General features: G+C 43.6%; 2 protein-coding genes across 3 annotated transcripts in view; one reads left to right on the top strand and one right to left on the bottom strand.

Annotated features, from left to right (window-relative positions):
* TMC7 (transmembrane channel like 7) lies at nucleotides 1-16170 on the bottom strand. The gene is made up of 16 exons (XM_056336527.1): nucleotides 16007-16170; nucleotides 15555-15801; nucleotides 12807-12955; nucleotides 12295-12462; nucleotides 12031-12116; nucleotides 11356-11501; nucleotides 10605-10752; nucleotides 8984-9154; nucleotides 7403-7560; nucleotides 6381-6498; nucleotides 5734-5831; nucleotides 5236-5419; nucleotides 4282-4412; nucleotides 3855-4010; nucleotides 2339-2417; nucleotides 1-1147 (listed from the first exon to the last, which is right to left on the bottom strand). The coding sequence occupies exons 1-16, from the start codon at nucleotides 16056-16058 to the stop codon at nucleotides 1088-1090; spliced, it is 2151 nt and encodes a 716-aa protein (XP_056192502.1). The 5' UTR covers nucleotides 16059-16170; the 3' UTR covers nucleotides 1-1087.
* Nucleotides 15197-16801, top strand: part of TMC5 (transmembrane channel like 5) — a 32319-nt gene continuing 30714 nt past the window's right edge. The window contains exon 1 of one of the 2 annotated variants that reach the window (XM_056336521.1): nucleotides 15197-15279. The gene's annotated coding sequence lies outside the window, so the exon portion shown is untranslated. The remainder of the gene's footprint in view (nucleotides 15280-16801) is intronic. The other variant, XM_056336523.1, reaches the window with a different exon arrangement.

Below are 16801 nucleotides of genomic sequence, written 5' to 3' on the forward strand. Positions count from 1 at the left end.
TAGAGAGAACAGTTTCTCACATATTAACTAACAGAGTACTGCTGCAAATTTCAAGTAACAAACACGACTCTGTACAGAAAACCCTCATGCACAATCTTTGAATGAAGAAAACAATTATCAGTCTACTCAACCAGCGCTCCGAGCCCCACGGCTCCAGCGGTTCACTCAGGCCAGAATAAACGTCAACTTGAATGATCCTGACACACACTTCTGAACGCTGTATTTCCTAACTGCAACTTAACTCTAAATATCCATACTTTAGAACAAAGAACAGTAGTCAAGATGTTTGTACAAGAATAAAACACAAGTAATAATGCCCTAACACATTTAAAAAAATAATTATTAAAAAAGAAAAAAAAAGGCTGCTTCAGAGCAGAGAGGCTGGCACCCAAGAGCAATGGCTTTCCCTGCGCCAGCCGTGTGCTGCTTGGTGACCTGATGGGTGGCCTCTTCCTATTCCCAGTGTTTATTCAGAGCTCTTTTATCAGCTTGTTTTCTCTGAACCATTTTGTGAAGTTATCCAGTGTTCAACTGCACTCGCTATTTCACAGCAAAATAAAGAAAGTCTCCTCTCTAAAAATATTTAGAAAACTGCTTTCAACCTCATGCCATCGTTTCTTCTATTTAAAAATACTGACCCACGCCTCTTTCTTGCTTTGGTTTTAAAAGATAAGTGAGTTGGGAACATGTGAAACCACACCTTTCCCCTCGCTCCTGAGTCTTAAAGCATCAAAGAGCAGTGCAGAATTCTTAAAAGTTTCAGTTCTGATCACATTTTACCCCAAACCCCTGAAAAAAAATAAGGACTTAAACCCCAACAACCCTGAAATTGTAGCAGCAATAATGTGTCCTACCATACAATTTCTGGGACAGGTCCAACACAGTATAAATGAACTAAATTTCCAGTCTTAGAAACTTTAAGGCTCACTAGCATAATCTAGACTAAGACCGTAAGTGTCCATCACACAGACCACAGTGCCAGGGTGCTGGTCAGCTGCTCAGTTTTTAGGTGCTGCAGATGCTTCTGCTCTTATTTAGTGGTTCTGGGAGTTTCAGGAAGTCAGGTTTTTCTTGGGTTTCATGGTTTTCAAAGATGCCTCTGAGCTTCCGTTATCTTTCTGATCAGGAACAGCTTGTCACGACTCTCCTGGAAAGACACAATAAAAATGTGTCTAGATGAACAGAAGTAGTACAAGTTCTCTATGAACAGCTCACTTCTTATTAGAAATAAATAGGTGCACTCACGACATTGTACCCCAATTAGTGGCTCCTGCACACTCTCAACTGCCTGAACAATTTTAAGTTTACAATAGTCTTGACTTCGATTATCTCATGTTAAATCACATACTAAGAGTTCTGCGTTGAGCCTAGTAAAACATCTCACACCCCTAAAAACTTAAAACCATGCTTCCACGTGTGGTTGAAACCTTCTGTGTGTTAGAAGCCTAACAACAGTGGAATAAAAAAAAGTGGAAACAAAAATAAAAAGCACACAAGGATTTTCAGAATTCCTAACTGATTTAGGGACCCTTGGAAAAGCCGTAAAGCTTTTGCTCCTAAATTCCTTACTCTTCAAAAATCTCTCTCCAGCACTGTCTTTTTCTGAGGACAGGTTGTTAAATGCCACATCTAAAAGAAGAACATACCAAGAAATGGACTATTTCCTAAGAAAGTAAGAAGTCTTACTAGTGAGCTAGGCTCTGACTAGAGCAGTCTGACAGGCCACAGGATATGAATGCTGTCAAACATGGCAGAGCTTCTGATGGCCACAAAGAAGCATGTCTGCACCGGCATTGTTCTCCAAAGGACCAGTGACTTGCCCCACTATGAGTACCTGCTGCAGGCAGTGCTGGGACCTGCACTGTGGAGCAAGACCAGACACGCTACAGCAGAAATACGGGCCTGGAGGGAAGAGTAGGGAGCTGGTGCGTGTTTGTGAGAGCAGAGAAGGGAACAGAGGTGGGGATTGTGTAAGATGGTGGAGGGGACAGGAAGCACGAGATTCAGGTTCTCGTTTGGTAGAAAAAAAACATGCAGATGGGTGGATTTAAGTAAGACAACAGATGAAGAATAGGGAAACCACTTCTCAGAGGTGCATCTCAGGCATGTGTGCTGCCTGATATAACCAGACCTTGCTGCAGCTGCAAGTGACAGCCAAGAAAACCAACCAGACCATACTGCTTTGGTTATCTTTCTTGTGTAATCTGTAAAACATCCTTCACTGCCTGGGCAACACCAAGTATCCAGAAGACTATGAAAACTGCTGTTCCTCTGTATGCCCGATTACTGACACAACAAATACAATTTTAGGGTCACAGAAAAGCAGGTTACATCTTACCATAACCAGCTGCTCCCTCAGCTGCTCAACCACTCGCTTGTGTGCTCCAGCCAAGGCAATAAAATAGAACATAACGAGGCTGCAAACAACAAACCAACATTACGTGTTAGTGTCGTGTAAACAGAATTAGTCAGGAAAAGGTTGTTACAGGCTAGAGGAATTGTCAGTTTGTGCATTTGCTTCAGATGAGAAGCTGCTGGAATAAAAAAAAAATAATTTAAAATTCAACATACAGTTGGGGTAGGCTGGGCACAGCTCCGCTCAAAAGCATCTGCTGAGGTTATCTGTGCTGGCAGGGAGAGTACTAGGAGAAACACAGGTATGGCCACTTTCAGACATTACAGGTTGTGTTCTCTCTCTCTCTGGTCAGTTCCTGCCCTGCAGGAAAAGTGTATGTATGGGGGGGTTGCTCCTCAGAAATTTACTTTAATGAGGTTTCACTGGAGTAACTCTTTGCTCCCACTGGGATTTCTCACTATGGTAAACAGCCACACATCAGTATTGCAGCCATTCCTTACAGTGCATATTCTAGATGTAATCTGTGACCCTGATTATCCACAACACATTAAATGATGAAGAGCAGTAGCAAGAACAAGAATGGCACAAATGCCTATACAAATAATGTGTTTTCTTGTCCAAATAATTAGTAGTAGGGTAGCAGTGCAAGTCATCCTCCACCTCTTACACAGGCTTTATGATAAAATAAAAAAAAGAAAAAAAAACCAACCAAAAAGAGGACTTGTCATTTCCCATGTATGCAATAACAGGCTCAGTTCAGAACACATAAACATGTGTTATGGAAGACAAGGCTGGGTGGACTCTGAAATAAACTGCATGGTTTCTCAAGTGTAGAAGTTGTAGAAAGGATCATGTAACAAAGCCCCAAGATCTGAAAACAGGCAGGTTAAACCCAAATGTAAAAAAATCCATTTAAACGTTAAAAAAAACCCCAAATTTTTACTGCAGGAGTGACCAAAGACTGGAACAGGCTGCCCAGAGAGGTTCTCTGAGAGGAGTCTCCATCTTCAGAGATATTTGAAACCTAACGGGACACAGCTCCTGAGCACCTGCTCAGGACCCTGTTTTCAACAGGAGGGTTAGATTAGATGACCTTTGCAGGTGACCGTCAATCTTAAAAAAAAATACCTGTGATCCTACATTGAATTTTATCATACAGAATTGACTGTTTTGAGGACTCTGATGCTGTTTCTGTTTTTTTAAAGGTTTGTGGATAGGATTTGTGATGACATGGCTTAAAATGCTAATTTGCAGAATGATTCACAGTTGACTTTTGAGAAGGACAAGTGTGGGATAGGGGACATGCAAGAGGAAACAGAATTAAAGCTAATGAGTGTGACAACATGAGCAAAGACATAAGAGCTAAGGATTCATATGGGCTTTGATGCTTTTGACTGCAGATGGAAGATCTGGTCTAATAGTTGTTTGGTATCAGCTCAGTAAGGAAGGAAATGAACTATGCAGCTGCATGACTGAATCAGGTCTCCACAGTACTCACCAAACGACCAGAAAAAAAGGCACTGCAAAGGCTTCTGATGCTATGCCATAAAGGATCTGCTGCAGACCTGTTGGAAACCCAAGCACTGTATCTGGAACAACTGCCCATGAAGTGTTAAAACTCCTGAACGGCCCACATGCTTTGGAGGAGGGGATACTGTCAAAGAAGCAGAACAGAAAGGAGATGCTACACCAAAATGTAAAGACAACATAATCCAGTCCAAGTTCAGCACCATTTTGCTGATGGGCTAAAAGTGTCCTTTGTCTTAAAAACTGTAATTCTTAGTTCTTATAAACAAGTTATAATTTTATTTATTATACACTGTATATTTTATTCCAATTTATCATTCCAAAATAGCGTGCCTGTTTTTAGGGAACTGACAACTTAGAACAGATGTCAACTTCATAGAAATTAAATTGTCACTTACTATGCTATGCTGATTCCCAAAGGAATAAAAGCCAAGAGGAGCCCAATCAACAGCACCACCAAGAAGAAAAAATTGGAACTTGATGCTCTGATAGGCTTAGCTGCAGGTTTACGTGTGTGTATCAAACTGATCTGAAGAGGGAAAACAAGCAAGACTGTTATGAGGACATCTGTATACATATGTCCAAGTACACTTTCTCCACCAACTCAATATTCCATTCTCAAATATGCTGACAGCTACCACCTAGCCAACATTCCTTTGACATACATGGACTCAAAAAAGAGCTAAGGCAAGAACACTTTACATTCTGGTATAAGTCAATGTCTCCTATTTTGAGTAAGAATTTGATCCAGAGGGCCTCATACACTTGCACAGAGTCAACTGGCACAATCATTTGGTATACAATCCATATCGCAAGCCTTCAGCTTTGTTCTGCCACATCTTCACTGGGTACACCCCCTCTTGTAAGAACTAAAACATCAGTAAGGATTTGATGCACAGAAGTAGCTGTGTGGTCACAGAGCAAAGCTTCATATATGCAGAAACTACATCCTGAACATCCAACCCAGCTTGTATTTTCCATTTTGCTTCCAAATTTTTAGCAGCTTGGCAAAATTTTGTCAAAGTTCTAAGCTGTGTTGCTAGTAAACAGATCATTGCAGAAAAGTGATATAAACTAGCTTTATTACATAAAAAGGTTTTATTAAAAAAAACCTTGACAAGTCATTGAAGAGGTAGTTATTAAAACGTTGGTTTGCTTGATTTCAAAGCAAAATTCCACCTTCTCCTAAAACCAAGAAACCTACAGAAAATGGAATGCCACTGCCTATATTTCCAGTACACTGCATTCTGGGGTGGTTTTAGGGGGTTTTGTTTGGTTTAAATCAACCGCATACCTATATTACAAAAGCCACAGAAACATGTTCGATTTTGTTTACCACACCTCCTCATTACCTTTTTAATGTAAAATATGATGAAGTATTTTATAGTTGCTATTGCAGGGAGAAGTGGTGAAAAGAAGGTTCCAATCCAGCAGATAGTCTGCCCATAAATGATTTCCAGGACATTGTCAGGAATTCCAAATTCCGGCAATCCACACCACTGAACTGGCTTGCAAGAGCAATGAGTAACTAACAACCTAAAACCAAAGAACACAATTAGTTCTAGATTAAAGTTATAGAGCTTAGCTGAATTCTAATGCATTTGGAACACACAGATATTTAGCATTTAATCATTAAGCAACGTAACAGAAAAATACCTGAAGAACAAAAGACTCAACTATCAAAAACTACACAGCCATCTGAATAGCAAAGTACTCAAACCACCAGAAATACATTTGCATTTTACTTTAAAACTGGTAATCTGGTTAGAAATGTAGGGAATTAATAACAAAAAAAAAATGCGTTTCATACACCATTTGCAAAACTATGCTTAAAAAGCAGAGATACTTACTTTCTAGGAAAGTCCACAAACAGGGTCATAGCAAGAATTATCATAAAATCAAATATCATCAGTTTATACATTTCTTGCCCAACTTCAGATTCCCAGCACTACGAAAACAAGCCAGGGAAAACAAAAATGGGAGTCTAAATAAGTGAAAAATAGATCTATCAACCACTAAAGCAACAAATGTCCCAGTCAGTGAACACCATAAAGTTCAAATTGTATTAACTCCCATTTCGAAATTATTTAAGTGTTTCAGAGCTTCTACACCAAGCTTTTTGTTTGTTTTGTTGGGGTTCGGTTGGTTGGTTGGTTGTGGGGTTTTTTTTGAGGAAAGGCTATTTATCTTACTGGAGCAAAAGGCAGTAACACAATTGTCTCCAAAACAGAGCTACCTCAAACAAGCGTCATGGTAGTCAGAAAGTCTATGCTAAAAAATAATCTGCCACTGGACCAATTCTAATTAGTTTTAGACAAACAAAAGATATACAGAAGAACTGCACTGGTTTGCACTGAGCAGAAAGAATCAGCACCAGGTATAACATGAACAGCAACCCCAGGTCTGATTCCGAATATCTCTAGACAAGCAAGTCTCATGGAAAACAGATCTCTATTCACATGTTCAGGTGATTAAAGACCAAGATAAATCTGCTTACAGGATAAAGTTCGTAATTGTATCCACAGGCCTTACACTCATCAGTGGCACAGTAGGAGATGTGACTCCACAGCGAGAACAAGAGAACACCGATATTGGCCAACCGCACAAAGACACACCTGGAAGAAAGGCAAAACCCAATCCCAAACCAGCCAAAAAAGAGCTGTTCTAACACCTGGCTCACCTTGCACAGGAGTCCCAGGAAGGCTTGAAACACAAAAGGGTTGTACAGAGCTTTAATGGAACAGCCAGCTAAATAATAAACACATTTCTTTCCATAGTAGTAAGTTAAATTGCTTTTCACCTTCCCTGCTTGTTTCTTTTCTCAGTATGGTTCCCAGATCAGTCATTTCAATTGCAGATCTTCATGCTGCAACCGGCTGCGATTCTCCCAAGTACAGTTCGAGAGGCCAGATGACAACACTGTGTGCAGCATCTCCCTCTCATGTGGCTTCAGGCCTCCAGAATCAGTAAGCCAAATTGAAAATACAAAGCAAAGGGGCTTGCAAAGTTCAGATGCTTCAACCCAGATCTTACTGCTTTAAGGTGCCAAGCACCCATTGTTCATGCTCTCACACTGAAGTATCTTTTAGCCCCAAAATTTTAACTTCTCCCTTGAGCTACGTCATGCTTCAGTCACTGCTGTACACACACATTTGCTCATTCAAGGAACTGCTGCATGCAAAGTGGTATGAACCCACAGCTCTGCAGCCACAACTTCTCTACTAACTATTCAGGTTGTTGAAGGTGTCCAGATCACACAGCTAAATGGGACCGAGAGAAACACCTGGACGCTGAAATGACTGCTCTGTACTGTCTTCAAAACAGGGAATTGCCTCCAGATTTAAAATTAAAATTTCCAACTAAACAAGTCAAACAACGCCTGCTTGGCTTCCAGTGCCCAAGATCCTCCAGTGCAGAGTCCAACCTCTCTGCTCCTTGATATTTCAATGTTTACAATACTTATAACCTGCCAAGAACAAGCTGTTGAAACATCCAAGGCCACAATAAAAATGTCTTTACCTCATGAGTGTCAGCCTGATTTCAAAGGCTGGTGAATAATCTTCAAATCTGATCAGAAATGAGAAGATCTGGGGAGCAATGAAGTTGGCCAATGTGATCACCATGGAAGGCAAATACTGCACTAAGAGATTAGCTTGGAAGTTCATGTTGTTGATGTCCTGTACAAGAAGAGATGAGAGAAAGACAATAAAAAAACCACACTTCCCTGCCATCATGCTCTCTCCAGCTACTCACTAGCTTCTCTTGCCCAGGATTCAGGTAGCATCTTTTACCCTGTCTTCATTCTCTGCCTATATTTGGAACTACAGGCCTGACTGCTGCTGCCTACCTCTGCAGTTTGCTGCTACACACCCTTGCTTTCTCCTGCTCCCTTCACCAGTAACTCCCTTCACTTGCAGGTATGAGTATTTCTGTGCTTCCCCAAAGCTTCCATTTGAAGAGGTTCATCTCACCAAGGCTTGTGTCTGACTATGTTGTCTAACCCAGCACTAAGGCTACCAGCTTCTACACCTACGTCAAAGTGCAGACTTTTCAAATTATTCTCACTGGTGCCAAGCAGCTCCCCTACTTTCCTACCATCTTAACAAGCTCTTCTACCTACTCATTTAGGCAAGGTCAGGATATCAAACTTTATACATAAAGCCCACAGTAAGTGAAGCTGTTTTTCAAGTTGTTCAGTGTTGTGCTATCTTCTTTCTCTGCCCTCAAACAATACCTCTGACATGCCTCTTGGTCCCCATTTCCTGCTTCTCTCTCCGCAATCCTGTCAGGTTACAGAACAGTTAGGTCCACCATGAGCACAGCTTTCCCCATGCACAGCCAGAGCCCATCACATTGAACGGTAAACAGAGGGGACAGAAAAAGTGTGGTCCCCATTCGTATCAGGCTAATTCAATCCTGGGGTCCTACAGAGAAGTCAATTACTGTTGCAAAACTGTTGAAACTATTATCTGCTCTTGTTATGCTTCTGAATCGCTCTTTCCATCTGCTTGTCCTGCCAGGAGTGAATAACCCCCCTCAACCTGAATCTTCCCACTGCTGATGCAAAAACCTTTTCTTCTGCAAAGCACTCCATGTTCACAGCCTTCCTGTTTCCCCACACCACTGCAACTCAAGCCACAATATAGAACCTAATCTTTACTCCCCTGCTGTTCATTTTTGCACTTGAGCAGTGAACCAGACCAAGAAACTGAACATGATGAAGTTTGTTTTAACCAGATCAGTTCCGTCCACCAGTTCACTACCCAGACACAAAAGTGCTTGTACTAGCAGATCACAGTGAGGCGAGAACAGTTACAGGGGAAGGACAGTGAGGGCTCCTTTTCTGGACAACTGCATTAGCTCCAAGGCACACGACACTGAAGCCTCCACACCAAAGGGAGACATCGCTGGGGAGTTTTTGCACATGGTTCTTGACCTTTCTCACTCCCTCCTAAAAAAATTCTATGCCTGTAGAAAGTGTTTGCAGATCCCTTGCATGAAAGGTGCTATATTAAGATACGTGACTCTTTCACAATATTTCCTCTTGCTGTAATCACCAGCCCCGCTTTAATCTGCCTTAATGTCAGATCTAATACTTACATTGGAGTTTTCTTGAGAGAAGACAGTTGCTCTATAAATAGAGTAAAAACATCCTGATAAAACTGCAATGACAATTATGTTTATAAATATTCTCAGAGAGTAGATGCGTAGCTTTTCTTTCATTGTCCTGTCAGCTATTTTTTGCTTCAGTCTTTCTTCCTCCAAGTCTGTCTACAAACAAAAGAAAAAGGATGCGTAGCTTTCTGGTACAGCCTAAAACATGGGGGAACATGTTTTCTACCTCTGGAATGTGTAAATCCATAGCCTGTTCTAGGAGGGTCACTCCACCACCTGCCCAAGCACACTGAACTGTGAGTGCCTCTTCATTGACACAAACAGGTCCAGGCAGCAGGGGCAGACCCTGTGTGCTCAGTCTCCTCAGGCTGAGCACCCTGCAGCCAGACAAGTGTCTCATAATCCTCTTACCTCCACTGTATCAGCAACCTATCTCCTTGAGGACAAAAAGACAACTGCTTTTTTATCGTGAGACTGATCTCAGATAGCTTGGTACTAAACTCTGAATCAGGTAAATGAGCCCACTCATCTCATTATTTCTGCAGGTGAATAACCCGTCCTCACCCCTCACCGCTATGGCTCAAACTTTGTTCTCCTACTCTTTGTGAAGAAAAACTGGGAGATGGCACAACAGCAAGAAGCAAAGTCTTGAGCAGCTTGTCATGTGAACGTGATGGATTTCACCTTAGCTGAAATACAATATTGCCTGTGAAGGCAATTTAACCTGGGCAAACCCACAGATTACCCAGATATTTTCTGAGGACTTATTTCCATCAAATAGTAATATTAAGGGGCGAGTTCTGCTAAGGTGTGAGTTCTAGAGGTAAAAGTGCGGTAAGTTAAGGAGGTTCTGCTTATATGATGAAACAAGATGACCATGAACTTGAGCAGCAAGCAGCTCACTGTAATTTATTAAATCTGAAATTACTGCTTTGTGGTTTGAAGTGGAAGTATCTTTTCAAAGGTAATCGTATCACTACACAAATCTCTGCTTCCAGTGTGCAGAGAGCAAAGAGAAGGTACGGGTTTCAACAGAAAAGCCTTTCAGGCTCTTTTCAGAGAGCTTTACAATGCGGGAAATCCATTAGCTGCATCAACATTTGTATGTGCGTATGTGTCAAAGACACCTAGCGAAAAACTTCCAGTATCTTCTTACTGCAACAGTGCTCTCAACTTGTATGAAGAGTACCATCCAAATTTTACCCCTCCCCCAAACTACTGCCTACCACACTGCAGACTTGTAACCCAGAATACTCAAACTGATTCCCGACAGTACAAGGGTTTTGCCCGCAGCTGAGATCGTTTCTACATAATCCAACAGGAAAAGCTAACACAGGAAGCGGGACTGGAGTGTAAGGAAGGGGCAGATAAGCAACAAGCTAACAGGCCCATGGGGGAAGGGCTGTCAACCTCAGTGCCAATCCTTCTCACGTTGCACCACAATTCTAACTAGCCACAAAGCATGCAAGAGGATGTGGGTTGCCCTGCTCCCAATATAAAATACTTCAATCCTTCTTATTCCATTATCTGCAAAATTATACACCTCTCTTTTTTAGCCATCTAAGCTATTTGGAACCGTAACCATAGCAAAATGAAAGTTACTCACTTGGAGCTCATATTGCAAGCTGCGATGTTTTAGCTGTGCTGCATTTGGATCCGTAATGCAGAAGTCCCAGCCTGCAAAAACTTTGTTACAGTAACTCTGAAATTGATCTTCATCATGCACCAAGTTCTGCTTAAAGCCTTCCACAGACCTAGAGAGAAAAATGCAACTTTACTTCATTCATCAAAACATGCATTTTATCCACAGAAAAAGAAACCACATCTCAAGTGACCTGGCTCATCAAAGACTAAACGACATCCCGCCCCCCATGACCAGACAGCCACATTCGCTTTACATTAGTGAGTCTCTGGGAAGCTTTCAGTGTGAAGTTCTGCAGCAACCAAAGTCAGCCAAAGCCATGACTGACACAGGTTACTTCCCTCCCCGCTTAGCTACAGTCATACCTTCTCACCTCACCCAGCGCTTCTCTGACACCACAAAAAGCCGGCTCAGAAACCTGAGATGATGAAAGAAAAACCCAAACCCAAAAGAAAATCCTCCAACAACAACATATAGTTGATGGTCTTTTATTTATATATATGCATACGTATGAAAAAATAACTTTAGATTTATTTATTTTTATTTTTTTTCCTGGGTTAGTTTCCCAAACACAGACAAAGGCTACTGTGGCGCTGCATCCTCAAGCAAAAGGTTTCCCATTTCCATATAAAAAAGTTCTAGAACGCAGCAGATTTCCTACAAGGAAGAATCCAATGTAAACTTTGCAGTAAATAAATCACACCAACATCTTTACCTTTTTATTATCCAGAGGAGACTTAATGCAAGGTAGGCAAACGTAGCCAGCAGATATGCTAGTGGCAAGTTGTACCTCAGGATACTGAGCCATGCAGCATCTATTGTGTAATAGCCATAAAATAAAGTTGTCGCTTCAAGGAATCCCTGAGAAAACACAAAGTTTAAATAGAATTTGTAACAGTACTAGCAACTGCCCAGTTAAATCCAACTGGGTATTAAGCAATCATTTTGTAAATTTAAAATTACTATCGGGCCTCCCAGCAAGCTACAACAGTCTGTAGCTTCTAAATACTGCTACTGCCTCTACCAAACTATAATGCAGACACTATGTGCTTAAAATCCCTCCCCTCTCGAATAAAAGAGCTCTGTGACAAGGCCACTGAGACTCTACACAGAGAGCACAAGCAGCAGTGTGCTCCAGAATATGTAACATTCAGCAGCTGGGGAGGAGAGGTGCAGGCTGCAGCATGTGGCCAACCAGGCCTTGGGGACACTTGGTAAGAAAACTCTTCTCATAGATAAAGGCTAATTCTACCCCATTGATGCATATGCCTTATCATTTTTCAAAATTATCAAAGCTGCATTCCCCAAGTAAAATGTTTTCACATTTTACACGTTATGCGAGACACAAACTTAATAACTAAAAAAAAAAAAAAATCATCTAATTACTTACAGTGCCACTGAGCAAATCTTTGAGGTAAGTATAGAAGTAAACAAGTCCCTTATTACCACTAGGTTTATAAACTGTGCAGTGAGGCTCTGTCAAAAGAAAGGCAGGAAAAGCCACTCAAATGCTAATGCCCATTAAAATGCAAGATCCAGTTAATTCAAACATGGTGAGTTCTTATTTAAAATGCATTTCTTTGTCCTGGGAGGTGGAGGAGAAGCTAATGGAAAGGGCGAAATCATACAAACAGCAGTACACAAAGATGTTTACCTATGTTCTTTGGAGGAATTTTAGCAAAGCTACTGTTGAATATTCCATATGTAGAAATGACGCTGGGAAGGGTAACAAAACTGAACATCAGGATAAAAATTATAAAATTCAGCAGGACCAGAAAACGCAGGAAGGAGAAGTAGGACTGGATGCCAGTACCAAATTTCCCTGGGAATAAAAGAAACATGTGCCAATAATTAAGACAATGAAATAATTAAAAATTCGTAATGAGCAGATTATCATTTCAGTTACATTGAGTTACCTGAAGAAACATTACTAAAGCTATTTTTAAGTACTGCAGGCTTTTAGCAATATAACTGAAAATATGATTTTTTATTAATTTCCTCAAATATATTTTGTTCTACTGCATCATGGATTTCGCATCAACAACAGTAAGAGAAGCAGGTAACTTAAACATATGCAGTTACATCTGAAACTGTGCTCACACATCTAAAACTATTAATAGCAGAAGCAACTTTAAAGAGGAGAAATCAACACCAGGCAATAAATACCTTCTATGCTGTGAATATCATGTCGCCAAAGCTCCAGGTAAGACGACAACTCCTTGACTTCACTGAGAACTTTTTTCAATGATTTACTGCTAGTTCTTTTCCACTTGTTCCATCCAGACTCGTATTTTATATCAGCCTGCTGGCAGTCCCTAAGAATCAAGAAATATGGTTACAAGAAAAGCACACAAAATAGTTTTTCACTACATGCAATAGGGCCTAGCACAATGGAGCCTGGCTGCAGCCTTCAAAGGGATAGCATAGAGCTAAAAATTGGAGTAACATACACTAGCTGTCCCCATCTGTTCCTTCTGTCAAATGTGACATCAAGTTAATTCAAATTTAGCAAGTCCTCTCACAGAAAACACCTACCTCTCTTGGAGAAAAAAACAACATCCAATTAACAATAGCACAACAGAGAAACATATTTCCAGTGAGACCTCGGGGGAGTCGTCACTAATGATTTCATACTTACAAATGGCTGGAAGACAAGATTCCTTCCTCAAAACTTCTGACCAGAGCACCTTTACCAAGAGGCTCTTAAAAGATGTCTCTAAAATATTTAGCTTTCCTCTTTCAATGTTATAAATTCAGCTGTTCAAAATAGAAAGTTACTCTTTTTTTTTTTTTGTAGAAAATTCACAGACCTCAAAATCAGAATGAAATGTCAAAATATGTTGTGGGAAAAAAGCAAGAAAAAAATATCACACTATAAAGAGGCATAAATATTTAATTTATATTTTTGTAACTTCAACTTTTATATCACATTCCAGTATGCAATAGAAGACTCATGTTATTCATTTCTAATTACTCAGGTTTTATATCATTTTGAAAAATTGGCTGGAAAGTGCCAACTCAATGAATTTGATAAAGTATCTTTCTGCCACCATGTGTGGGGGTGTACTGTTCTAATAACAAGCTGCCAACAGATACCAAGGATGTACCACAAACTGTCTACAATTTTTAATCACTTCTCACAGGTTTTCATACTACATGCATATATTTGCAATTTTAACAACTGCTGCATGGTCAGCAACAGCATCAAGGAGACTTCTGAGTTGCTCAGAGTTTGCATTTCATTTTTTAAGAAACCTTAAAAAAAAAAAGACAAAACTTCCCAAGATTGACTTGAATGCAGCAAATGCTGTTCCAGCCTCTGCTGCCACTGAGGAAGAGCAGCAGCTAAGCACCCATGAGGACACCATGCTAGAATAGAAGACAAAGGTTTAAATTTAAAGGGCTTTGTACACAATCCTACTCAAGTGCATAACCGACTCACCACTACACCATGCCATTACTGTGTGTGCTGTATGTTGACAAAATTTTTATATCCTTCTCAGCTGAAAGTAAAATAAGCATTTTGGCTACATGCAACAACCCTATTTGCAACAATCAAACACGCTGCAACGACCTCATCTGTAAGTGCAAATAGAGCTACTCTCAAAAGAGTTCATTCTGTTGAAAACTACAGGCTGCAGCATGTAGGTGTTTTAAACCAGACACTTTGGAGAACTATTTGGCCTGTGTTTGGTCTGCGTTTTAAGTAGAGGCGTGGGCTGCATATTCATCTGTGTTACAGAAGTTGAGTGTTCAGCTTCCAGGACATTTGTGTCAAGCATTTTGTGCTGGCAGCTGCTGCACAATACGCACAGATTACTGACGAGTAGAAATGCCAAGAAGCCCCACCAGAATCTCTCAGTGCTGAAACGTGTAAACAAGCTTGGGACATCCCAGCTCTGCTCCCGACAGGCACAATGGCCCCAGGACTGCAGTTCTTTTCTCTTGAAGGACTGAGCTTTAGATAACCAACTTCAAATAAAAATTCAACGTATCGAGCACTTTCCTTTATGATGACCTGGATCTTCTGCTGTTCCTTGCGTACAGGCTGTAGGGTTAAACTTAACAGCGAGGTCAGGCTGTGACCTGTTCCCCACCGCCCCTGCAAGCCTGTTCTCTGTGGAGCACCAGACATTAATCGTACTTTCACCTCTCTCCTGGTTCCTAACCAGAACTACGAAGTACCTGATTTAAAGGTGTGGCTGTTCTCTGCCAATGTAAAAGTACATGCTGTCCTCTCTCTCCTCAAAGGAGCTCTCAGCCTAGCAGTAAGGGATGCGAGAGCAAGTAGGGGAATGAAGGCAGGGCGAGCGAGGCACCCCCCTCCCTCCTGGGGGCTACCACCGGAGGGGCAGGAACCGGGTGCAGCTCACTGCAAAGAGCAAATTTAGAAGGGATATGGGAAAAATAAGAACTCATCCTGGAAAGCTTCCCTTCACCTGTACTGAGCCGCACCCGAGCGAGCACAGCATATTTTGTGAGACCTGCTGATAAGGCACAAGAGCAGCACTGGCACAGCAGAAAGGGGTCTGATGTGATAAGCCACAGTGACCCTGGAAAGCACGAAATGAGGCCAACAAACAAAAAAAAAAAAGAAGGAAGTTAGGAAGGCAGTGAGAAACGTGTTTGGCTGCTGCAGGTAATTCCGTTTTGACTCATTTCCTCCTGTTCAACCTACTGCCCCCCCGGGCGGCGCCCCCCCCCCAGGCCCGGCGGGAGCGGGCAGGCCCGCGCTGGGAGCCCGCCGCGTTCGGCACCGGCACCTGGGCAACTCCCGGCCAAAGCCACATGCCACAGGGTGAAGGAGACGAACCCCATCCCGCTTCAGCCTGTGCAGTGCATAGGGAAAGGGAACTGAAGAAAAAACAAAAAAAAAAGAAAGAAAGAAAGGAAAGAAAACGTGCAAAGATTAACCTTAATTTCCGCTTCTCCGCGATGCTCAGGGGGTACTCCCTCGCGGGGCGGGCGGGCAGCTCGTCTCCCTCCGGCTCCGGCCCCCGGGCTTCAGCGCTGCCGAGCCGCCCCGAGCCCCGCGGCGCCGCCCGCCGCTCCTGGGTGCCCGCGGCGGGGACGCGCCGCCTCAGCGCCGACTGGTAGCTGGGCAGCTGCTGCAGGAAGCCCGCAGGTGCGGCCCCGCGCGGCTCCTCAGGACGGGAGAGCTCTGCGAGGGGGGAAGCACAGCGGCTGCGGAGCGGGGCTCGCCACGACACCGCGCCCGCCCGGCCGCCCCCGGGACCCCGCGGCGCTGAGGGACGGAGGCGAAGGCGCGGGCAGCGCCGCTCCCCGCCCCGACCGGCCGTAGCCCGCCGGTGGGTGCCCCCTCCCCGCCTGCGCCCCGCTCGACACCTGCCCCCCCGCGCCCTTACCGCTGCCCGCCAGCCAGCCCGGCGCCTCCGCCGCGGCCCCGCGCTCGCTCATGTCTGCGCGGGAGCAGCCACGGCTCCCCGTCGGTGCCGCCGTTTCCGGGCGTTACGGAGCCGGCGGGGTTGCAGCTGCCGCGGGGCCGCGGTTGCTGGCGGAGCGGGGGCGGGGACGAGGTTCCCAGCTCGGGCCGCCTTCCCCGGGGCGCCTCGCCCGCAGGGGGCGCCCGCAGCCGCTCACCCCGCGGTCGGGGCCGCGCTCGCCCCTCAGGCGGGGGGCTACGGTGGGGGCAGGCGCGGTGAGGCTGCCCCCGGCCCGGTGAGGGCGTCGCGCCGCGGGGCCCGCAGTGAGGGGAGCGGCGGAGGCGGAGGGAGCGGGCGTGCTAGGCCTCTCCCTGCTGCACCAGCAGCCCTGGCGTTAGTCCTGGTACACCTCCTTCTGCAGCATTGCCTGGTACCGTTGAACTTGCACGTTTAAAGAGAAAAGGTTCCAATTTGGGGACATTGGAGTCTTTTTATTTCTCTTACCTAGGGCTTGCTTTAAAAATACCGTGGCGAAGCACTGCGGGGTGTAAACATTACAGCCGCAGCCCTCCCCTCAGGCTGAGGCAAGGCCCAAGCCCCCACACTCAGGGCTGTGGGGTGTTCACATTGCTGGGCGCCTCACAGATGTTTGACTTAAAAACAGGCTTTGTTTCAATGTCTTCTGCTAGTTAAATGTCTGTGGTGGTGTTGGGTGCTGTAAAAACTTCTTACATGCTCTGATACTTGGTCAACTCCTGTTAGTTTGTGACCCCAAAC

This window comes from Falco biarmicus, chromosome 4 (genome assembly GCF_023638135.1).
Source record: "Falco biarmicus isolate bFalBia1 chromosome 4, bFalBia1.pri, whole genome shotgun sequence".
Lineage (NCBI taxonomy): Eukaryota > Metazoa > Chordata > Aves > Falconiformes > Falconidae > Falco > Falco biarmicus.